The sequence below is a fragment of the Drosophila miranda genome (genome assembly GCF_003369915.1).
Source record: "Drosophila miranda strain MSH22 chromosome Y unlocalized genomic scaffold, D.miranda_PacBio2.1 Contig_Y1_pilon, whole genome shotgun sequence".
Classification (NCBI taxonomy): Eukaryota; Metazoa; Arthropoda; class Insecta; order Diptera; family Drosophilidae; genus Drosophila; species Drosophila miranda.
In genome coordinates, this window is record NW_022881603.1 from 40,356,878 (window position 1) to 40,381,432 (window position 24,555).

Below are 24,555 nucleotides of genomic sequence, written 5' to 3' on the forward strand. Positions count from 1 at the left end.
CGATCCATGTGGTTAAAGTTCTGTTACCATTTTTGTGTTATTTTATATCATAATTACTTGAGTATTTAATTAAAAAGGGGACGGGAACGTAGAATAGTAGAGTGAAAGTGTACAAAAGTTTTACGGGAATAATATAGCTTTAAAACTACCAATTTCCCAATATTTTGCAAAGTAAACCAAAAGCAGATTCGCTTTTTTAGCCCCCTCTGTACTCGAAAACAAAGGGTGAAAGTAGAAGAACCCTTACAATGGAAACTGTTGTAATGTCAAACAAATGGGAACATGCATTGCTTTTTTCGCCTGACTGCCACACGGATTTTCCATCAGCCACACGACGGGAAGAAGATGTAGAAAAACTTCCAAGCAGGGCACGTTATTCAGGTGAAAATTGGAAATGCTGTCAATGACAAGCGAGCTAATTGAAAACGCAAAATGCTCCACACAGCAGCACTGCTTGGCAGTGCATGTGTCTGCATCTGGGAATGATTTGATGATGGCTGATGGCATCTGCCTCGACATCCACATTGGATTTCGCATCAGCGTCGCGATTACTGGTCACAATTTAATTACCAAAAGTGAGAGCCCGACTCCGATGCAGGGCATCCAACCAGCCGACTGCGTAGGCTATCAACTACTCAATCTACTCAAGCCAACAGGACGCACAACATAAAGGACGCTCCACACAGTCGAATCGGATAATGATGTGTGGGGAGTGGGGCACTGCTAGGAACTGGCTTAGTGTGTGGTCAGTGGATAGTGGATCACATAAACCACAGTTGACATGACGTTTGACTGGCGGTTGTCCCGGGAGCTCCTGAATTATTTACGGTGTCACTGACAAAGTTTACGATGTCCACGACAGCAGCAACCACGGACTAACCGTAGCTATTTGTACAGTAAATTAAGAGTGTGTTGTGTGCCGTCTTTACGTATTTTTTACGCCAGATACGGATACCACCAGGGAAAAGAGAGAGTCCAGAGAGGTGGGGGACTGATGAATCTGTGTTCTGCTCGATGAGACAATCAATATTAGTCAGCCTTAGTCCCACGACAACAAAACCAATCACGAATACTACGCAAACTTGGGCTGGGCTTTTGGACAGGCACATGGCTCGTGGCTTGTGGCTCAGCTCTGATTAGATTTCCTAGCCCCTTCCCCCAGACAAGATTTGTTTGCATTAGGAGGAGACAGTCCCCGTTCGTACTTCCCCGCATTCCTTTGGGATTTCGCCCAGTAAACACACACAAACTTGGGCAACTGGAAAAATTTAAACTCAGCGTAACATGAAAACTGTTGCCTATTTTGGAGGGCCACTAATTCCCCCACTAGCTGCAGGTGGGGAAAAGTTACCCGACGAAGTTCTGCGTGACTCCAGGTCTCGGGGACTCGGAGAAAGTTGTCTCAAAGTTCTCCCTCTGGGGCCACAAATTAATGGCAAGACATTGACCAACTGCACGGACTCCTAATAAACAATTCAAATGCAATTTAGAGTTCTCCCCAAGAACGGAGACATGGAATGGTTTTAATGATCATCCTACCTGAGTTTGTTCAGTTCCGTGCGCATATCGGCATCAGCGCTGGCCGCGTCCGTGGTGAGCCTCAGGGATTTGCGGAGATTGTGCTCGAGCATCTCGTAATCCTCGCGGCGCCGCATCATCAGGGCATTGAGCTGCTTGGAGAGCAGGCGCACCTGATCGCCCAGCTTGATGGGAGAGGAGGAGTCCGGGGTCTGGGGCAGGGTCTGTCCGCTGGAGAGCATTTCCAGGGAGCCGAGGCTCTCGTCCTCGCTATCCTCGCCCTCTTCGGCATCCTCCACGAAGCGCAGCAGTTCCACACTGGAGGGCACTGCCTGCTCCTTCTTGTCCTTTGCCTTCGCAGGGTTCTCCGAGGTGGCCCGGGCGGCATCACGCAACATGTTGTTCACGTCGCTGAGCACCACGCCGGCGGTGGCAGCTCCAACCGCGGGACAGCTCAGAGCCGCCGCCAATAGAATTAGCCGCAAAATGTTGGAGGCAGCCATTGTTGCAGGGGCAGTTTAAATGCTTATTTATGCGAAACTTTCTCTTTCTTCTTCTGGTTTCTGAAATGTCTGGCATTCACACCGCGAAAAAAACTCGGAGTCAGACGTGGAATTTATGCAAATGGCTCTCACGCATGCCGACACAAACGACTTTCGGTTGGGGTAGGGTTGGGGCTGTGGTGACGCTTGGGAAGGTGTGTGAAAGTTAAACACCCTATAAAGGCGCTGGCAAACAATGTTACAATTATTCCTGCCGCCTGGCCCGCACTTGTTTCGCTCTTCTTTGCACTATGGGACACCCGAATCGAGGCGCAATGAAGTCCACTGAAACCAAATTACTGAACTCTTCCCTCGCTAGGGGGTCTGCTCCAAGACAAACGAAGTTGACAGCGCGGCGGTCGTCGAAGGACTTGGGCGCCGCGTCGTCGGCTCTTCCTTTTATACGCGGCTGGTTCGTGCCCGAAGCGGGGCGCACGAAGCCAGGCTTCGGGTGGAGGCTAAGAGAACCGAACCCGAGAGAGAAGTTATGGTTGAAGCCATGATGCAATTATACAAGGTGGTCTCGTCGGGAGCCGAAGTTCGTTCGTGTTGTCCCTTATCGTCAGTGCATGCTTGCTTGTTGATGATGAAGGTTGTTCACGGACGAATTTTTTGATATATTCTTAACCCTTATGTCCCGACAACAACAAAATTATAAAAAGCATATAAAAAAAATACCACAGAATTAGAAGTAATCTTTATATATTATGTAAAAGAACATTTTAATATAACTAAAAATGTTGAAGAAAAATTATTAATGGCTGCATAAAATTTAAATATTAATATATCAGTAAAATCATTTTATTTTAAAATTTTAAAACCCACGGGCCTGTTAAGGGTTAACCAACATCAACATATACCGTCTCACTCACACTCACTATACTATGTGCCCTTCACTCGCACTTATTGCTAGCATACGTTAAGGGACTAACTTTTGCCGACGAGACCACCTTGTATAATTGCATCATGGGTTGAAGAGCAAGCAACAAGCAGCAGTGTTCGGTTCGTGCCAAGGTGTATTTAATCAAGGGCTGGCATTTGCACAGAGAGCGCCTGTTCCGGCTCAACGACAGTTGGCGACTCGAAGAGCGGAAAATTAGGAATACACCTTTTAAGTGTTCGTCCCTGAACAACCGATTCCATGAAGCGTGGCGAAGAGAGCAGCAGCTGGCACACTTAAGAGAGAGGCGAGAAGAGCAAAGCAATCTAACTGCGAAGCAGAGGATTCTCATCTCTATCATGATCTCTAGAGTATCTCCCGTGCGGATTCACCTTCAAGGCTTTCAGCCAGACCTAGCCAAAGCAAGCAAAAATTGCGTTTGCTTATGGCCCGTTCCTGGTCGTCCTGCTGCTTCACCTGTTCCTGCTTCTGACACATGGCGCGCTTGCGGTGAATCAACATTCAGACAGGACAGCAACTGCAGCCGCAGCAGCAAACGGCAGATGTTAGGCCCCTGCCCCATAGGCAGACGTAAAAGTGCGAGTGCAGCGTTGGAGTGCGCGGGGCAGGGGAAGCAGGGAATGGGATTGGGAATGGTCTTTGGCCAGGTCCAAGCAGAGCTGGGAAAACAATGTGAAGTGGTAACATGAAATACCAGGCTGTGGCTGAAATGCACGAGATCTTTATAATAAAGTTTGAAATACAGATTTGTTGGGACAGAGGTACGTGTCTTCGGGTCCTGTGAATCTGAATAGGACCTCCTGTGCTGACGCTGTTCAAGAATCTACTTATACACTCCCCCACCTTTAGGGGGCTTTGCATTCCAGCTTCAAAATCAAGAGATATCCCAATAATTCTCTATTGATTTCTGTCCCATACCTTGTCTCTCCAGTTTTGACTGCAACCATTTCTGATGTGCCCCAAGTTCTCTTTCATTCCTGCGGCAATCTCTATTTTTCTGGTTCTTCTTTTTTCATAGTTGTCAGAATGGATTGTTATCCTGGCAAGGATTAGTGGATGGCCAGATGTTCTCTTTTTCTAGTCAGTTTCAGCCATAAAAGCCGGAAAAGCTTTAAAGTGCAAAATAGGAATGCAGTTGAAGTCATTCGACAAAAAAGCAAGCAAAATGCCCAAAATGATAGGCTCGGGGCAGCAACATTGTTGCAATGGAGCTGTGTCGTCGGAAGTGTTGCAAAAAATATGCCAGAAATGGTGCTTTACGCACTGAAAAAGCGTTGCAGGCTATGCATTCTTTTATTTCTCCTACCTATAAATGGTGTAGGCATGGTATGGGGTCAGCTGAATGGAATCCGCGCATCGCTGCGCACAGATAGGAGTCAGGTCGGGTCGCCTCGGATCGGGTTGAGGCGAGTCCAGTAAGGGACTGCCATTTTTGCCACTTGCATGAGCTGCAATGCAATTCGCAATATTTTTTCGCTTTCGTTTTTACTTTTTAATGTACTTGTATGGGTCACGGCATGGGTTAGGGCATGGGTACGGGTACGGTACGTGCTCTTGGACAACCCCTTTTGTGGTGGCCATCGTCAATGGACGCATAATCAAGCGCTGACCACATGGCTAACTGGTCGGTCCCCCTTCGGTCTCTTCGGAACCGTTTGCATATTTTGAGTGGACGCAGTTTAGTTTTTATACCCGATACTCAAAATGAGTATTGGGGTATATTAGATTTGTGGTAAAAGTGGATATGTGTAACGTCCAGAAGGAATCGTTTCCGACCCCATAAAGTATATATATTCTTGATCAGCATCAATAGCCGAGTCGATTGAGCCCTGTCTGTCTGTCCGTCCGTCCGTCCGTCCGTCCCCTTCAGCGCCTAGTGCTCAAAAACTACAACAGCTAGAGCAACGATATTTTGGATCCAGACTTCTGTGATATGTCACTGCTACAAAAATATTTCAAAACTTCGCCCCGCCCACGTCCGCCCCCACAAAGGACGAAAATCTGTGGCATCTACATTTTTAAAGATAGTATAAAACTAAAAACTCAGAATCGTAGAAGATGACTATATCTTCTAGAGTGCAAAATCTGAACCAGATCGTATAATTATTATAGCCAGAATCAAGAAAACAATTTCATTATTTCTCGCTCTGTCTCTCTCTAACACACAGGTTTCATGGTCGGTTTTGCCAATTGCAAAATATGAGTTCAAGGATCTCAGAACCTATAAGAGCCAGAGCAACCAAATTTGGTATCCACACTCCTGTGATATCGGACCTTGACCGTTTCGTGTCCAAATTTCGCCACACCCCCTTCCGCCCACGCAAAGGACGAAAATCTGGGGCATCCACAAATCTCAGAGACTATTAAGGCTAGAGTCGTTCAATATTAGCGGCGTCTGCCGGAGAGAGCCATACTGACTTAGTATCGGGTATAACTGTAGAGTTGCGGTATCCGCAGCAACTCACAACGTTCCAACTCGTTAATTTGATGCCTTTGTTTACTGTCATTCTGTTCTAGCTTGTTGCACACTGCCACTGCCACTGGCAGGGGTGGGGAAGTTGCAGCAGGGTGGTTCACCTGGGTGTGGTTGCTGCCGCCATTTGCATGGCTCCCTTCTCGGCCGTTACCCCTACCCCTTTAACATTTGTTTCATTGTCGCCCGTTATTGTTGGCTCCTATGCTCTATCTGGCCTGGCTGAGAATGGCCTGGAATGGCTCGCTCTATGGTCAGCACATTAAGGTAATGGCCTGGAAAGTCGGACTGGTCTGTTGACAAGAGTCGAGTCCCTCTAGCATGGAGTTTAAATTTCATTTGCACTCATATTCCTTATCCCAATTGAATGGCACCGGGCACCTTTTATGCTGGTTCCACAATCAATGCCGCCTCGATGTGGACGAGACAGTGGGGGCAGCAGGTGTCTGTGTCCGCTGACCAATCCATTCCATTCCGCTACACTCCTTTCCCTCCCAAATGATGGGGCTCATCAAGCGGCCCAGAGCCATTGTCAGTCAAGCTGCACACACGAGCCGAGTCGACTCGAGCCGTGGACAGGTTCCAGTTCTGTGGCATGCAAGCACAACTCAAAAGCGAGCACGCGATTATTTAGTCCAGTGACAGTTTTGTTCAAGCAATTTAAAATGCACTGGAAGCTATCAATTATTTGTATCCTCAAGATGGAAAAGAATGGAAAGGAAGATCTATGAGGGATTATAGACTGAACGGCTAATTCTCTAGTTAATAATTCCTAATGAGGTTTCCCTGCTTTCATAAGGATGATACTGCTTCGTCTTTTTTCTGCCAGTGTACCCAAAAAATACAGAAATACGTGCATGTCTCTCATAAAGGAGTCTCGAGTACGCTGCGCAGGCGCAGTTCCAGGCTGCGCACTAATCATCTGGCTGACAACTGCAACAAGAGCCAAAAACAACAACAACAACAGGGTGAAGGAAAGCAACAGCTGAGGATGAGGCACAAGCACAAGCAGAGGCAAACCGGCTGCCGTTGCTGCTGCCGCTGCCGCTGCTGCTGACGGCAGCAGACTAACGGCAGGTGCAAAACATTTACCACTCGAACAAAAATTTCCTACCTGATTTAATCTGCTGTTGTTGCTGCTTCTCGCGTTGCTTATTCTTCTCCCTTTTGTTCTTCCTTGCCTCCTTTCTACTGTTCCAGGCTGTTGCTGTTCCTTGCTTTTGCTTTTGTTGTTGTTGTCTGCGTTGCCAAGGCTTCGTTACGTGTCGTTTCAACTAGTTGTAATCGGGGGCATGGCGTGCCATGTTGCTCCATGCTCCACCGATCACACACACACACACACACACACACGCAGGCACAAGCCTCAGAACAAGAACAGACACGTCGCTATCACTCAAGGCTGTTGCTTTTGATGCACGGCTGCCTTCACTTTTCGCCGTTTCTCTCCCACTTTGGTTTCTCTTTGCCTTTGACTTTTCCCAACAGCAACAAACATTAAAACGAAGAGAGGAATGGCATCCCAACTACAAGACATCCTCTACCCAGGAACTGCATATCTAAGCAAGAGCTAGATCTATTTAAGAGCTAAATCTGCGTATATAAATGTTCATTCCGACGGACTATATACTATATTATATATTTATGTATCTGCTGTATCGGTTTGTACAAATTTGTAAAGGGCATTAGAAGACATCCCTTTAAAAATTTGTACAAACCGCTCCATTAATTTGGAATACCCTTTTACTCAACGTGTACGGGGTCCGCCGACGCACCAGTAGCAGAAGCGCAGCCTGTGGTCTCTTCTTGGCTTTGCTTTCTGCGCTCTTTTTTTTGTAAGAGAGACCGGCATCAAGCCGACACGCATTGACGGGCCATAAAAAACAATCCCTACGAGCAGTCCACAGTGGGAGGGGAGCTAATGCTCACAAACAAAACGAGGTGGAACGTTGTGAGTTGCTGCGGACACCGCAATTCTACAGTTATACCCGATACTAAGTCAGTATGGCTCTCTCCGGCAGACGCCGCTAATATTGAACGACACGACAAAGAGTGCGTGCGAGAGAGACAGAAAATCAGTCTGAGCGTGACGTCGGGCGCTGCGTAGCCACTGCAAATTGATTTGTTCCTTTTGGCTACAAAAATGATCCGATATGATCCAGATTCAGCAATCTGATAGATATGGTCATTATCTATGATTCTGCGTTTTTAGTTTTCTCGAATGTGCAATAGATGCAACAGATTTTCGTTTTTTGTGGTGGCTGAAGGGGGTGGGGGGGGGGGCGAAATTCTGAGATATACGTTTTATAGTGAGATCTAACAGAAGTGCGGATACTTAATTTGGTTACTCTAGCCTTAATAGTCTCTGAGATTTGTGGATGCCCCAGATTTTCGTCCTTTGCGTGGGCGGAAGGGGGTGTGGCGAAATTTGGACACGAAACGTTCAAGGTCCGATATCACAGGAGTGTGGATACCAAATTTGGTTGCTCTGGCTCTTAAAGGTTCTGAGATCCTTGAACTCATATTTTGCAATTGACAAAACCGACCATGAAACCTGTGTGTTAGAGAGAGACAGAGCGAGAAAGAATGAAATTGTTTTCTTGATTCTGGCTATAATAATTATACGATCTGGTTCAGATTTTGCACTATAGAAGATATAGTCATCTTTTACGATTCTGAGTTTTTAGTTTTATACTATCTTTAAAAATGTAGATGCCACAGATTTTCGGCCTTTGTGGGGGCGGAAGTGGGCGGGGCGAAGTTTTGAAATATTTTTGTAGCAGTGACATATCGCAGAAGTCTGGATCCAAAATATCGTTGCTCTAGCTGTTATAGTCTTTGAGCACTAGGCGCTGAAGGGGACGGACGGACGGACGGACGGACAGACGGACAGACAGACAGACATGGCTCAATCGACTCGGCTATTGATGCTGATCAAGAATATATATACTTTATGGGGTCGTACACGGTTCCTTCTGGACGTTACACACATCCACTTTTACCACAAATCTAATATACCCCAATACTCATTTTGAGTATCGGGTATAAAAAAAACCATTGAAGACGAGGCTGGAAAAGGACAAGTAGAAGAAGAAGCGACAGCTGCAGGGACAGCTACATCTGCATCCCACAAGCAGCGCAGCACAAATGCAGTCCAGGCCAGAGCAGTGCAGAAATGGGCGGAACGGAACGGGACAAAGAAGTATCCTAGAATGTTTTGTGATGTCGCAGCTGTCATCCCTCTGCCCAGCCTTGGTGACGATTCAACAGATTTTCGGTTTTTATACCCGATACTCAAAATAAGTATTGGGGTATATTAGATTTGTGGTAAAAGTGGATGTGTGTAACGTCCAGAAGGAATCGTTTCCGACCCCATAAAATATATATATATATGATCAGCATCAATAGCCAAGTCGATTGAGCCCTGTCTGTCTGTCCGTCTGCCCGTCCGTCCGTCCGTCCGTCCGTCTGACCGTCCGTCCCCTTCAGCGCCTAGTGCTCAAAGACTATAAGAGCTAGAGCAACGATGTTTTGGATCCAGACTTCTGTGATATGTCACTGCTACAAAAATATTTTAAAGCTTCGCGCTGCCCACTTCCGCCCCCACAAAGGACGAAAATCTGTGGCGTCCATATTTTTAGAGATACGATAAAACCAAAAACGCAGAGTCGTAGAGGATGACTATATGTTCAAGAGTGTAAAATCTCAACCAGATCGTACAATGATTATAGCCAGAATCAAGAAAACAATTTCATTTTTTCTCGCTCTGTCTTTCTCTAACACACAGGTTTCATGGTCGGTTTTGCCAATTGCAAAATATGAGTTCAAGGATCTCAGAACCTATAAGAGCCAGAGCAACCAAATTTGGTATCCACACTCCTGTGATATCGGACCTTGACCGTTTCGTGTCCAAATTTCGCCACACCCCCTTCGGCCCACGCAAAGGACGAAAATCTGGGGCATCCACAAATCTCAGAGACTATTAAGGCTAGAGTAACCAAATTTGGTATCCGCACTTCTGTTAGATCTCACTATAAAACGTATATCTCAGAATTTCCCCCCCCCCCCCTTCCGCCCACACAAATCTGTTGCATCCACAATATTGCCCATTCGAAAAAACTAAAAACACGGAATCATAGATAATGACCATATCTATCAGATTGCTGAATCTGAATCAGATCGGATCATTTTTGTAGCCAAAAGCAAGAAATCAATTTTCAGTGGCTAAGCAGCGCCCGACGTCACGCTCAGACTGATTTTCTGTCTCTCTCGCACGCATTCTTTGTCGTGTCGTTCAATATTAGCGGCGGCTGCCGGAGGAGAGCCATACTGACTAAGTATCGGGTATAACTGTAGAGTTGCGGTGTCCGCAGCAACTCACAACGTTCCCCCTCGTTGGATTTCAGACGGTGCCTCATAGTACTTCTGCAGTGCTTTCAAATTGGTTAATAGACAGGTCGAAGTAGAGCAGAGCGCTCAGCACGAAACTGTTGCCGTGCCGCTTGTGCCGTGCACTTCTCCCCTCCTTCCTCCCACTGACTGAAGGACAAACAATGCAGGAGTCATATGAGTATGTGTGCGTGTGCGTATGAGCATGGAAGATGCCAGGCCGTGCAGCTGTCAATGCCGACACCCCTCTGGGATTCTCGCTTGGACCTACGGCAGACACTAATATCGAATTCTGAGACGTGTCAGATTTGGGAATGACGGGCCTCAGTCCATTCAGGCAGGGCCTGAATCTGTGCACATATGTATGTAGACGGTAGTTAGTAGATACAGTAGAAGATAAAGTAGATTTTGAACTAGCCTTCTGGTTGGTTTTGTGCTTTTACCAAATACTCGTACACCTATTCTCGGATTTAAAGAAATATTTAAAAACAAGGCTATCCTCATGGTTCACAGACAGAATCACAAAACAAATATTCTCTTTGGGTTTCCTTTGTTGTCGCCAACAATGTAAAGATTTACATAACGTGTCTTTTAACTGCAGATTTCATATCCTTTTGCTTCCGTGAACGGTTTTCGCATTTCCAACACACTCTTTAAGGTCCCATAACATCTATAACCTTCAATTACGGGGCCAATGACAAAGCATTTAAGACCTGAACTTACTCAGGGGCACATTCCGTATAAAAGATGAAGTGAGGGGCTCACTAAGGGCAAATGGAGGTCAGATCCCTGGTATTTAATAAATTAGCACTTTTACAGCTTTTTCCATTTAAATCACAAGCCTCGCTGCCACATCTGGGGTCAGCCGAAAACGAAAAACATTTCGAAAGAGTTAATAACAAGCTGTAAACAATGCCAAGTCCCTCAGCCCCCTGCAGCCCTTCAGAATCCCTGCAATCGTCGTCGAAATTTTGAAAAAAAGAGGAAAGAAAAACAACAAAAAACGACCCTGTTGCTGTTTCTGATGCTGTGTGCAATGCACAGATGTCGCTCAGATTACGAACTTAATTGCCCCAGTGCAGGATATGAAAGCACCGGCAGTGCCGCTCCCGCTCCCGGTCCCTGAAACAGACCAAACCCATCGCAAAAACTGCGCAGAAAGAAGAGAACAAAAAAAACAGCGTTGGCTAGCCCAAAGCTTCAGGCCAGGCCAACAACTGGCCAACAACAATCTGGCCAAAATGTCGGGGGCCAAACATTGAATGCGAGACATTTCAGTTCGAAGCGAAATAGTAAAGAACCTGCGCTAGGAGTTCCCTTAAAAATTCCAATGTATGAGCGTGTTTGTGCGGAAAGCGGCTTTTGAATTTTTTATGAGACAGCTTAAAGCCATTTAGATCGAGGCAATGCATGTGCGGCTATACGGAGGCCCGTTATTCTCTTCAAATATTCCAGCGATCCCACACATGAACTGTATGGTACTTTAAAACTTGAAAATTTACATGATAAATAAAAGCAGATTAGAGCACTCTTTAGTGGTAAGCAAAACCGCTTTGAGCTCGATTGAATTTCATCGGGACAGGGGTACCGATTTAATTCACTATTTAATTTAGTATTATATGTGAACCTCATCTCCAAAAAATACAGATTAAGCAAGTGTATAGTGTGTACTGTTCAAACATCATTTCGCTATCTTCTTGGAAAAGTTATTTTCCTACTACTTCAAGGAACTGAAAGCATAATTTCACATAATTTCAGTTACCAGGGATTTCTGGGATTTTCCAAGACCATGATTGTCCTTCGATTCTAAATTTAGTTCACAAAAAATACACCTAAGTAGAAATGTACATTCCTGAACCCACTCGTACATTTAAAGACCTTCACTTTGTGGCGGTCTTATCGGCATTTGCGAGTTGAGTGGTTGAATGGCTCCTTTGCAATGGAGCCTGCATTTATCCTTTGTTTCGCCTGCCATTCGGTCCAGCCAAAGCGTTTGTCATTTTGACTAATGGCTTATCAAACAAACACAAACAAACGGGCCGGAAGTCGAAAAGATGTTTGACAAAATTTATTGTATCGTAAATTACGTACAAGAAAAAGAAGCGGGCAAAAAGTGAGGCAGAACAAACTGAAAGTGAAAACTTTTCTGGCTTACAGCTCGTAAATTCCTTGAAAAATGTATGCAAACTTTTCAGTAACGGGCTGTTTTCCGTTGGCGGCTGCCCAGGACAATTGACCCTTTCTTGTTTCCGTTCAGTTTCTTCAGGTGATTCGATGTGTCTCGGACATGCAAGAATGCTTCAACTCCAGGCGTCTGCAGTCTAATGACTGGCAGCAGGACTTGGAGCAGGACCTGGAGCAGCACTTTGAGCAGGACAGGTCATGCACAGGAGCTTCCCCCTCCACCTGGAGATTGTATTTGGAAACTTTTTCGGGTGTCATTATAAATTAACAATGGGATTGAGACCAGAGCAGCGCAAATATTTCAGCGCGCAACGACTCCAGACACGCTCCGTTCAACATTCTCTACCAAATGGTGGGGCATTCACCATTTACCGCTGCAGGAACAATAAAAGTCGCATGAGACGAAGAAGGAGATGCTGGCCTAATGATGACAAAAGTTTCCGCTTTTGTTTGTTCGTTCGTTCATTCCATTGGCGGCAACTCCTACACTGAGCAAAAAGTTGTCAGATTGAGTGAATACAACAACGGAGCATCGATGCGATGCATCCCCAAACCATGTCAGTTTTGAGAACACTTTTACAAATGTATTACATATGTTTTTACTGTGAAAGCCTCTTGGTGGAGTGCTCTCTTGGGCGAGCCCATATCTAGTTTCCAGCAATTTATTATGAAAAGCTTAAGAGCTTCCATCGAAGGACTGTTGAGCACTGCCTCAAGTCAGGTTCCACCTAATAGGATGTAAAATAAACTTATGGAAACTAGTTTCTATGCTAAAAATTAATTGATTTTGATTTCAAAGTCCTTCTGCAAGAGGACTCCAGAAAATGTTCCCTACATTTAAAAAATGTAAGATATCGGAGCTCTTAACAAGGTTTTGATTCCTTTTCTCTGAGTGCACCACCGCCCACCTTGTTGCTGCATTGTGTCAACTGGTCTCTCCACTTAGTCCTGTTCCCCTGCCTGCCCCTGCTGTGACTCCCACCCTCCCCATTAAGAAATGAAAGTACTGATACAAGTAGTAAAGTCATGAAGGCAGTTGTAAGAAATAATAACAATTTTAATAATCGTAAAACGTTTGGATCTAGAAACACACGGCAAAAGATATTATTTAAGGGAAAAGCTAGAAGTAACATTAAATGCCATCACTGTGGCAAAGAAGGGCACATGAAAAAAGACTGTTACCAGTTTATAAGGTTAAATCAAAATAAAGAAAATTATAAACATAATAAACAAGCTCAGCTTGCAGCATCGGGCCACGGGTTCGCATTTATGATGCGGAAAATGACAAAGAGTGATCAAATAAATAATGAACTCGGTTTTATACTCGATTCTGGTGCAACGGATCATTTGATCAATGATGACTCGCTGTACGCCGATTGCATCGAACTGGAGCAGCCAATTAAAATCGCTGTGGCAAAAGAAGGCGAGTTTTTATATGCCACTAAGCGTGGAATTGTGCGGCTGCACAATGGACACAATATCACACTGGAGGATGTGCTCTACTGCAAGGAGGCAGCAGGAAACCTCATGTCTGTCAAGCGTCTGCAACAGGCAGGGATGTCAATTAAGTTTGACTGTGGTGGTGTCTCCATATCAAAAAATGGAGTAATTGTTGTTAAATATACAGGTATGTTAGATATACCTGTAGTCAAATTCCAAGCATACAGTGTAGATGCTAGGAACAAAAATAATTATCGATTATGGCATGAGAGGTTGGGGCATATAAGCAATGCAAAATTGCTTGAAATAAAGAATAATAATTTATTTAATGACAGTAATCTTCTTGTTACTTTAAAAATATCAGATGCAGTTTGTGAGTCTAGTTTAAATGGGAAACAGGCTAGGTTGCCATTTAAGCAATCTAAAGATAAAAGTTATATAAAACGACCCTTGTTTGTAATACATTCAGATGTATGTGGCCCCATTAAACCAGTTACACTAGACGATAAAAATTATTTTTTGATCTTCGTAGATCAATTTACACATTATTGTGTAACCTATTTGTTAAAATATAAATCAGATGTATTCAATGTATTTAAAGATTTTTTAGCAAAGAGCAAGGCTCATTTTAATTTCATAATTGTCAATTTGTACATTGACAACGGTAGAGAATACCTGTCGAATGAAATGCGTGAGTTCTGCGGTAATAAAGGAATAAGTTAACATTTGACAGTGCCACATACACCTCAGTTGAATGGTGTTTCGGAGCGAATGATAAGAACCATTACAGAGAAAGCTCGTGCTACGGTAAATGGTGCAAAATTAGACAAAAGTTTTTGGGGTGAAGCTGAGCTAACTGCAACATATCTAATGAACAGAATTCCAAGCAAAGCACTTGGTGATTGTAAAATGACCCCATATGAGCTGTGGCACAATAGAAAGCCCAATTTAAAGTTTTTAAGAGTGTTCGGTTCAACCGTGTATGTGCACAACAAAATTAAAAAAGGTAAATTTGATGAAAAATCATTCAAAGCTATCTTGATAGGGTATGAACAAAATGGACTCAAATTGTGGGATGTCATTAAAGGAAAAGTTATTGTTGCAAGAGATGTTGTCGTAGACGAGACTAATATGCTTTATTCTAGAGAAGTAAAATTTGAACAGATTTCCCGAAAGAGAGTAAGGAAAGAAGTCAACAAGAATTCCTGAATGAGAGTAAGGAATCTGATCAGCTTAATTTCGCGAATGATAGTACGGAATGTGGAATCCTGAATGAGAGTAAGGAATGTGATCAGTTTTATTTCCCGAATGATAGTACGGAATGTGGAATCCTGAATGAGAGTAAGGAATGTGATCAGTTTAATTACCCGAATGAAAGTACGGAATGTGAAATCCTGAATGAAATTAAGGAATGCGAAAAGCTGAATTTTCCGAATGAAAGTAGGAAAAGTAAACTGATTTCCTGAATGATAGTAAGGAATTATATATCCCGAATGAGAGTAAGGATTGTGAAAAAGCTGATCAGCCAGATAATTGTCGTGAAGAAAATAAGGATACTAATATAATTAGTAGAAAAAGTGAGAGGTTAAAGTCTAAGCCGAAGGTGTCTTATAAAGAACATGATAAAAGCTTTAACAAATTTATATTAAATGCCCATATAATGTTTGATGAAGTTCCAAATTCTTTTGATGAAATAAATTTTAGGAATGATAAATCTGTTTGGGAGGAGGCAATAAATACAGAGTTAAATGCCCATGAAATTAATAACACCTGGACAATTATAAAGAAGCCAGAAAACAAAAATATTGTAGACAGTAGATGGGTATTTTCCATTAAATATAATGAACTAGGAGTCCCAATAAAATACAAAGCTAGACTGGTTTATTGTGGACGTTGACATGCAATGACTGCATCTTTCAAGAGGCGATGCAGTTACTGCACCGTCAAGTGGCCCGTGTGACACCAGCAGAAGGCTGCTACGCGCGGATCCCAGGCAAAACGCAGCCCGCAGCGCGGTGCGTGGCCGAACCAAACGCGAACATGCAAGAAAGATAGCTATTAGACTAACATTCGAGGAAAATTAGTACTAAACTTACTAAGAAACTAAGCATGCAATCAAAGTACAAATACCACTACAGTTACTAATTAATAGAAAGGTGTGTAAGGATTAATAATTTAATAAGAGGAAGAGAATTAGTGGTGGATATAATATGGTAGAGGGAATTATAATCCGAGCATAAGACCCTAAACGGTTCATGCAAGGAATAATTCGATCTACAAAGTGGAAGGAACAACGGTATAAAATTTCTAGTCAGTCTAATAGGAATCGTGAAGTTTATGCGGCTCAACAGATCAGGGCTGTCTATGTCACCCCTGATCAAGTTGTGCATAAATATCACACCAAGCATTTTTCTACGGTTAACTAAGGATGGGAGGTTTACTAATAGTAGTCTACTAGAGTAAGACTCCCATTACACCCGCATCCCAGTTAAGGCCCCGCAGAGCAAAGAGTAAAAAGTTTTTCTGTACTGATTCTATACGGTCCTGGTGTACTTTGTACTGAGGGCACCATATACAGGAGCCGTATTCTAAGATCGGACGAACAAGCGAGGAATAGAGAGTCTTTGTTATATAGGGGTCGTCAAATTCCTTTGACCACCTCTTTATAAACCCAAGCACGCCCATGGCCTTATTTACCATGGTAGAAATGTGTTCGGAAAACTTTAAGTTGGGGTCTAACATAACACCCAGATCATCCACCAGGGTAATTCTCTCAAGAGAACCACCAAATAGGGTGTAGGGAGCCAACAAAGGGCTAGAACGATGAAATGTCATAACTTTGCATTTCGAGGCATTAAGGTGTAACAAGTTTGCACAACACCATGACTGAAAGTTATTGAGATCGGATTGCAAGCGAGAATGGAATGAAATGTCCTTGTACTGGACACAGAGTTTAACATCATCCACATACATAAGTACTCGAGAGTATGTTAATACTGAAGGTAAGTCATTAATAAAGAGTGTGAAGAGTAAGGGGCCTAGATGGCTGCCTTGTGGTACTCCCGAAGAAACCTTTACTGGTAAAGAGAGGGAGTTTTTGAAGAGGACTCTTTGAGACCTAGAACAAAGATAGCTAGAAATCCATCTCAGGAGGTTGGGCGGAAACCCTAAAAGGTCAAGTTTATGCGCTAAAAGGGAATGGTTCACAGAGTCGAATGCTTTACTAAAGTCGGTGTAAATAACATCCGTCTGTAAGTTACATTGAAAGCCTTTAATAATGAAAGAGGTAAACTCTAACAAGTTCGTGGTGGTTGATCGCCGCCTTATAAATCCATGCTGAGTTGGAGATATAAGTGACTTGCAGAGATGTTGCAAGTGCGGAGTTAAAACCCTCTCAAACATTTTAGGAAAAGCGGATAACTTTGATATACCTCTATAATTTTTTGCATCAGACTTGCTACCTTTTTTATGGAGAGGAATTATAAACGATTCCTTCCAGATCGGGGGGAAGCAAGAAGAATCAATGGATAGGGTGAATAGTTTAAGCAAAGGTCCACACAGAGCCTCGGCGCAGTACCTGAGTACACAACCTGGAACCCCGTCTGGACCCGGTGAAAACACCGGCTTAACTATTCGAAGATCATGAAGTAGGGAACATTCATTTAACAAGGGACTGAAAATTCCGTTCGACCTCGGTAAACCGTATGGGTACGGATGACCAGAGTAGCTTTCCTCAGAATAGGTGGTTTGGAAGAATTGGGCAAAAAGATCGGCAATTGCCTGATCATTATTTGCCGACGTATTACAAAATGATAGCGAGGATGGGTGTGCGGACGTTCTACGCTTACTGTTTACGAAGCTGTAAAACTTTTTAGGGTCCTGAGAAAAACGTATCCTGCATCGAGATAGGTAGTTCTTATAGCATTGAGCATTAAGAACTGAAAAGTTTGGCCGAGCTAATACATAGCGAGAGTGAGAAGTAGGAGAACCCACTTCTTGAATTTTTTATAAAGTCTTGATTTTAAGTTTTTTAGACTGGATAACTCTTTGGTAAACCAAGGGGGTTTTCCAGATCTAGTCGGACAAGAAAGCGGGACACAAGAATCGAAAAATGTGCCAAGAGCATTGTAAAAAATGTTTGTGCCTTTTATGATATCAGTGCACAAGTACAAAGCGGACCAATCAAAATCCCTAATGAGGTTATTAAGCTTCGCAAACTCGGCTTTACGAAAGCAGCGGACACGTTCGGGCAGCCTACTCGACCGATCCAATACAGTTGGTCCTATATCTAGCGACACCTCGAAAGTAGGGTGGTAGGCGTCTTCAGGTATAGTGAGCGGAAGGGCTCGGGTTAACAACACTATGGTCGGATCCGATACAAAGCACAGATCAAGCAATCGACCCAAGGAATTTTTCACATGGTTGACTTGAGACAGGGATAGGTCAAGCAAGCCGTCAACAAAGTCATGTCGTGACATGGGCACTAGGATACTAGACTCGTTTACCGAAGACCAAACAGTTCCTGGCAAGTTGAAGTCACCAAGAACTATCATACGATCTTTATCAGATAGCGAGGAAGAAACAGCGGTTAAAGCGGACAAGTGCTGCTCATAAATTGAAATATCCGAAGAAGGTGGGATATACGAGCAAGTAATGAATATAGCGAAAGCGGGAAGAATCAGTTTTACACACAGGAATTCCAGTTCCTGTTGAACTTGGACTGTGAAGTGTTCCGACGTGAAGTAAGAGTCCACTGCAATTAGAACCCCCCCTGCCCGTCGAGACGAACGGTCCTTTCTAAAAGTTGTGTACCGACCTGCCAAAACCTCGGAACTAAGAATGTCCGGCTTTAACCAGGTTTCAGTAAACACAATAACGTGGGAAGCAAATGCAACACTATCCCGGAAAAGAATGCTGAGCTTACTACGCAAGCCTCTTACATTCTGATAGGTTACTAAAAGAGAAGTTAGTTTTTTGGAAAGGTGGAAGCAAGACGGGATGTTGAGGAAGTGGTAGTTGAGGTTGAAGGGGGCACACTGGAAAGATTTGGAAGGGATATGGGGGCCTATTCTTCTTCTTAGCCTTAAACTCCTTCACCACCAAATGCTCCGGCCAAAATTTGGCCGCAATGGTGTCAAATTGAGTTGGGGAGATGCTTATCTTAAACGAGGCTATCTCCCTGGCATAAGAGAAGTTAAATTTCTCCACCTTTAAACCCACGGCTTTTATTTTGCTTTGAATAAAAGCAATTACATCATTAGATGTGAGGTCAGGGGCCAGCCGTGAAACAAAAACTTGTCGTTTTGGTGGGACTCCCACCAGTGGTTTAGTCACCACAGGCCTAGTACCTGTGGTGGCAATATCCGGAGGTCCGGAACGTCTATTTACTGGTGGGATCGGGATAGACGGGACAACTAGCGAACTTGCGGACACCACGGACACGGACGCTGCAGACGTACTTGGCTGCACATTCTCCGAGGCGATGAATTCGGCTACCGAATCTGCATCGCCAGCAGCTGTCGTTGCCCTTGGAGTGGCAAACGAGATCAACTGCTGCACACTTGGAGTGGTCGGAGTCAGTTTTTCGGCGGCGCACGGCTGAGTGACGGTTGGCAATTGCAGATCCCGCGGAGTGACCTTTTTGCGCCTCGGAGACTCATTCAGCAGTTTTAAACCGCTAAACTGAGCCTCCATGGCTAGGAGCCGATCGTATTGGTTTTTAAAACCAACGGTCAGCTCCTTAAAGCCACTTCGCGTCTGCCTCATGAAAGCCACCATGTCTTTCTCCACCGCACGGCATGCCTCGCAACTGTAATGCAAGCCATTACGTTTGGCTATAGCATCACTCACGAGGCCAGAAAATCCAGCGCATTTTGCGTGCACTACGCTGTCGGAGAGCCAGCAGGGGACATTCGGCTGATCGTGGGTGATCTGCTTCTTACACCTTTTTTTGGCACAGACCACAGCGTATTCCATTTTATTATTTATTTATATACTATTATTTGCAAAACAAATTGGTATCAGACCAATGTGCCAGACAACGCTCAAAGCGGAATTGGTAAAAAAAAGAGAGCAGAGTGGAGAGCGGTTATAGCGAGAGCTACTACTACAAGAGGATTTACTCAAAAGTACCAAGTAGACTATGAAGAAAAATTTGCTCCCGTTGCTAGAATTGCCAGTTTTAGGTTCGTACTATCATTGGCAGTCCAGTTTAATTTGAAAGTCCATCAGATGGATGTTAAAACAGCTTTCCTCAATGGTACATTAAGTGAGGAGATATATATGCGGCCTCCTCAGGGCGTATCATGCGGTGCTGGGCATGTATGCAAACTGAACAAAGCCATTTATGGGCTCAAACAAGCAGCTAGATGCTGGTTTCAAGTATTTGAGCAAGCATTGATAGAATTCGATTTTGTAAACTCTCCCGTGGATCGTTGCATATATATTCTTGATAGAGGTGACATAAAAAAAAACATATATGTATTATTATATGTTGATGATGTAGTAATAGCGACAAGGGATATGGATAGAATGAATAATTTCAAAAAGTATTTAAGCGAAAGATTTAGAATGACTGACTTAAATGAGATAAAACATTTTATCGGTATCAGAGTAGAAATGTTTGAAGACAAAATATATTTGAGTCAAGCTGCATATGTAAAAAGAATTTTAAATAAATTTAACATGGATAGTTGCAATTTAGTCAGTACTCCAATTTTTTATTTTTATGATTTTGATGATTAATGTTATTTTTGAGGGGGGCGTGTTGGAATACGCCTATTCCCACATTCAAATAATAACATTAAATACTATTAAATAATACTATCGATATATTAAGTATTATTATGTAAAGTTAGTCTGGTCACACTTGAAGTGTCCACTTGCTCTTTCTTTTCTGATCTCGAATCGAGTGTACGTGGTACCGGTGTTGCGGTGAAAAAGTAATCAAGAAATACATAAATAATCTTTAAAGAAAAATATAACTTGGTACTGTCATTCGTTTACTAATTGTCATAGCTAGTTATCCAATACTCCCCGAGCCCTACTTGCGTGCCATTCATTCCCCCATAAAAGGTAAATTGAACAGAAGGTAAGGCACACACAAGCGTTTCGCTGAACCTAATTTGATTGCCAATCTCTCCTTCGGTGTCAATACTTGGGCACCGGACTAGGTGTCGTTTCAGCTGACTGCCTCACCTCCTCTTTAACAGAGCTTGCCCCCTTGTGTGCTGGTTCCTCATTCATTTCGATTCCACATATTTCCTGTATTTATTTGAATAGCTAAAGGGCTTCTCAAGGATCCCGTTCACCGTCGAGTGGCTTGATTTTTATCTATTTTTAATTATGAACAATTTTCAGCAAAATATTGCCGTGGCAAAAAATAAACAGAGAGAGGTATAGGGCCAGATAGAAGGGAAAAGAGAGAGAGATGGATATGGAGAGAAATGACACAGAAATCACATATTTGTTGACTCTGAACTTTTGATGTATGCGTTCGGGGCAGATCCTGAGGGAAGAGGCAGCAACTTCATCAGTTGGCATCCGTGTGTGGCAGCCACATATCCATAACCCACACCTATCCATCCATCCACCCATCCACCACACGCACTGCTGAGCATGCAAAGGATGCAGCCCGGCAGGCGGGCACTCGCTTACCGCATTGTCCTGTCAGCGTCATTGAGAATGAAATATGAACAGGAGCCGTAGCAGGAACAGTGGCTAGAGGAGGGGCTAGGGCTGGGGCCGGGTTTGGGGTGGTGGCCATGTGAAAAGTGCGAACATTGAACGGCAGTTTTTGTTGTTAATTTCCAGGATTTCCACAAACACAGAAGCACTGCTCCTCCTCTCTTTGTTGGGCAGGATTCAGTGTGTTCTTTGTGTGTGTGCCTGGCCAGAAGGTGGCACTGCAAGCGGCAAATTGCATGCGGTCCCAGTCATGGAAATCATTTAAAATGTTGCATCCGAAATGAATGGACCCCACCGCAGACCTGTCCGGCTCCTCCTGCTGCATCCCCCTCATTTGTTTTGGACCGCAATTTAAACGTTGACAGCAGGACAGAAGGCGGAGCACGAGAACGAGCAGGAGCCACGAGGGGGCCGCCCCGGGGAAAAACCATTGAATTATGGGTTGAACGGACAGTGTAAATCGCTATTTAGCTCTGGCCTCAATTAGTCGGAAATCCAGACCAAAGATGATGCCCACTGGCCACTGTCCGGACTGGGGTTCCGCTTTCAGGTCGGTGGATATATGTATACTCGTACTGGTATATTTTTTTCGCTTATTATGTTTCATTTTTGCTTTCCTTTACATTTTATTGGCGGCCACACGCAAAAGTTCCACTTCGTTAAGCAAAAAAACGGCCAAGCGAACATTTTATTGGGGTGCCAAAAGGACTCTTGACTCGACTACGGGAGGGAGAGGGGGCGAATCTCCTATAAATTCCATAAAATTGTAACAAAATAAAATCAATATAATGGGGGAGTAATGCTCATCAAATTTAAAGAGCTTGTTATTCAATTTGTGATTCTGGCGATGAATGATGGAACGAAATTAATTTGAAACTGGATGAATGGAAATATTTGTGGAGTAATATTCATAATTGAAAAATATAATTCAATTGGCTACATAATATCCAAGTTTTACAACTATTCAACTTAAATGAATGGAGAAAAGACTGGTTCCATTCAGTGAGTGATGTGAATCATGTGAAGACTGCCTTAAATTGGTATTTTGTGCTTCATTCCACTGTACTCCACTGTAATCTCTCTGCTCACATTCAGACTGTATAAATCAATGTTTTCTCGAACTCCTTGGATCCAATTATCCTGATAATCTTCCTTTTATTTCTGTCTATTCAAAGCTGTCGTTTGCCATCTGCCTTAGTTAAAGTTTCAGCTTGCTGAAAAGTTCATTGTGACTCGGCGGACATTCAATTCCTTTCAGCTCTGACAAATGTCTGTTTTTTGCGCCTGCCTGCCCCTCGGACAACTTTCCAAAACTGCCATCAATTTCTGGGGCCAGGCTGGTCATTAATTGATGCCCCATGTCCTGCGCTGCAGTGCCCTGAATAGCCCGCTGCTAGGCCTTCTCCTGCGGAATCATATCCATAAATTGCCGGGTCACACTTGTGGCCAACTATTTAACATAGCCGGCCGCATATGACGGAGTGAGCTGCCATCGACGCCGACGCCGACGATATCGCTGTCCCTACCGCCCTGTGAGTGTGGTCGGTGGTCGGTGGTCTTCAAAACAAAAGTTTATGGTTACACCCCAAGCGCACCCATGTGGATGATGATTAAATGTTGGAGGCAGTCAGAGAGAAGGAAGGCCACTCGGCCACGCAGCCACGCTGCCACTGCCACTGCCACACCCCATTGTCTTACGACTCGCATAATACCCGCATTAATGACGTCGATTTCAATAAAAACAGCCAACATTTTATGCCTAAGCGAGCGCGTTTTAATGCGAAAGTCAAACAGACACGTTATAAAATAAATATAACTCATACGCCCTGTCTGCAGCAGGAGCCAGGAGCCATGAGCCATGTGGCATGCGGTATGAGCCAGGGGCAGAAAGCAGCCACAGAAAGAGCAACAGAAAGAGCAGCTGCCCAGCGTTATTTCCGGTCCCAAACGGAGCAGTGCGTGACCAATGTGGAAGGGCCGGGCCACATTTGCGGACCAACAAGGATTAAATGTACTATCAGTAATATTTTCCCCCTTTTTCGCTCGAAATCAGTGTTCGCCGAGCCTAAATACCAAATGAATAGACTAATATCGCACCAGCCAATTCCAGCACTTTCGATAGCATTTCAAGCACACATTCAATCTAATCTAATGCCAATATTGACCCACATTTAGGCGCAAAGTAGTTTCACCCGCTCCTGCCCCACACACCGACGACTCCAATAACGATTTTGATATTAGTTGAACACGCCAAGTTTGGTACTTCAACATTGATTTGTGCCCCGCAGGACAGAATCGCAGGATACCAGGATTCCGGGGGTGGCGCGCAGAATATTACCCGGATTGGATCATATAAACATAACACTACCGATTTATGGTCGATGCAATTGCCCCGCATTCCTGCCAGAAAAGGCATTTGCATAACGAGCTGGCCATTTTATGTGCCATATAACCCACGACTATTTCCTGCTTTCCCAGCTATCCCGCTTGCCACGTGACAGAAAAGCGTTAAAAGCCATAAAGGACTATGAGTGCGAGGGGGGCGTTAATTAATTATCAGTTAATCAGTTAATTGAAAATGGCGGCGGAAAACAAACGGAGCAAATGAAAGAATCTGTTTAGATGCCTCAGAGCTCCAGCATCAGCTTTGGAATTTTATTTCCTTGGCATATTTGATTGCAGGCTCCGCTCTGATCCGGAGGACGTACACACACCCATTCCCAAGCCTTTGAATATCAGGTGTGAAAGACTTTCCTAACGGAAATTTTTGCAGCATTTCCATGTCAAAGCATTGATGCGAGCGAAGCAAGTTTGCTTCAGTTTTCTCGCAGTTGTGCATCTCCTGGCCGTAATATGTCTCTTGGATCAGGGACGGGAGCACATCCCGGAAGGTCGCGTTCCTGTGGCGGTCACGTGAAACCATCATCAATCTAGGAGCACTGGCAACGACACTTTAACGACTTCTTGCGGATTACTTCAAACAAAATAACCACTTTGTAGTAGGAAATTTTATGTTGCCACGGTTGGTGTTGATGGCTTTCGGCTTCAGCTTCAGCTTCTGCTTCAGATACGTCTACGGCCACGGCCACGGCTTTGGCTTCTGCTCAGGATATTTCACTGCATTTTGGCCAAAGTTTTTCTGCGTGCCCCGAAAGTTTACACCCCCTCCCCCATCCAAAAACATACATATCTACGTGTCAGTGGGCAGCCGCAGTGCAAATTGTTAGACTCCGCCTGGCTTAAAGGAGCAACAGCCGCAGAGTGTGGCAGATAAATATTTATTGATACTGCAGCAACGTGCCGTAATTTGCGTACAGTTATGGTTATGGTCCAGTTAGATGCAGTAATTTTGGGCTCAGGACCTCCTGCTGAAGACTGCAATGGGTGGCATAATTGTTTTACATAGAGAAAATGGTACGGGTGGA

General features: G+C 44.1%; 1 protein-coding gene across 1 annotated transcript in view; it reads right to left on the minus strand.

Moving 5' to 3' along the window:
- LOC117190711 (protein scabrous-like) overlaps positions 1 to 2,437 on the minus strand; it is a 35,861-nt gene extending 33,424 nt beyond the window's left edge. Inside the window, exon 1 of the mRNA XM_033395776.1 lies at positions 1,540 to 2,437. Within this exon, the coding sequence (XP_033251667.1) occupies positions 1,540 to 2,021 (482 nt within the window). The 5' untranslated portion in view covers positions 2,022 to 2,437. The remainder of the gene's footprint in view (positions 1 to 1,539) is intronic.
- Between the last annotated feature and the right edge of the window lie 22,118 nt (positions 2,438 to 24,555).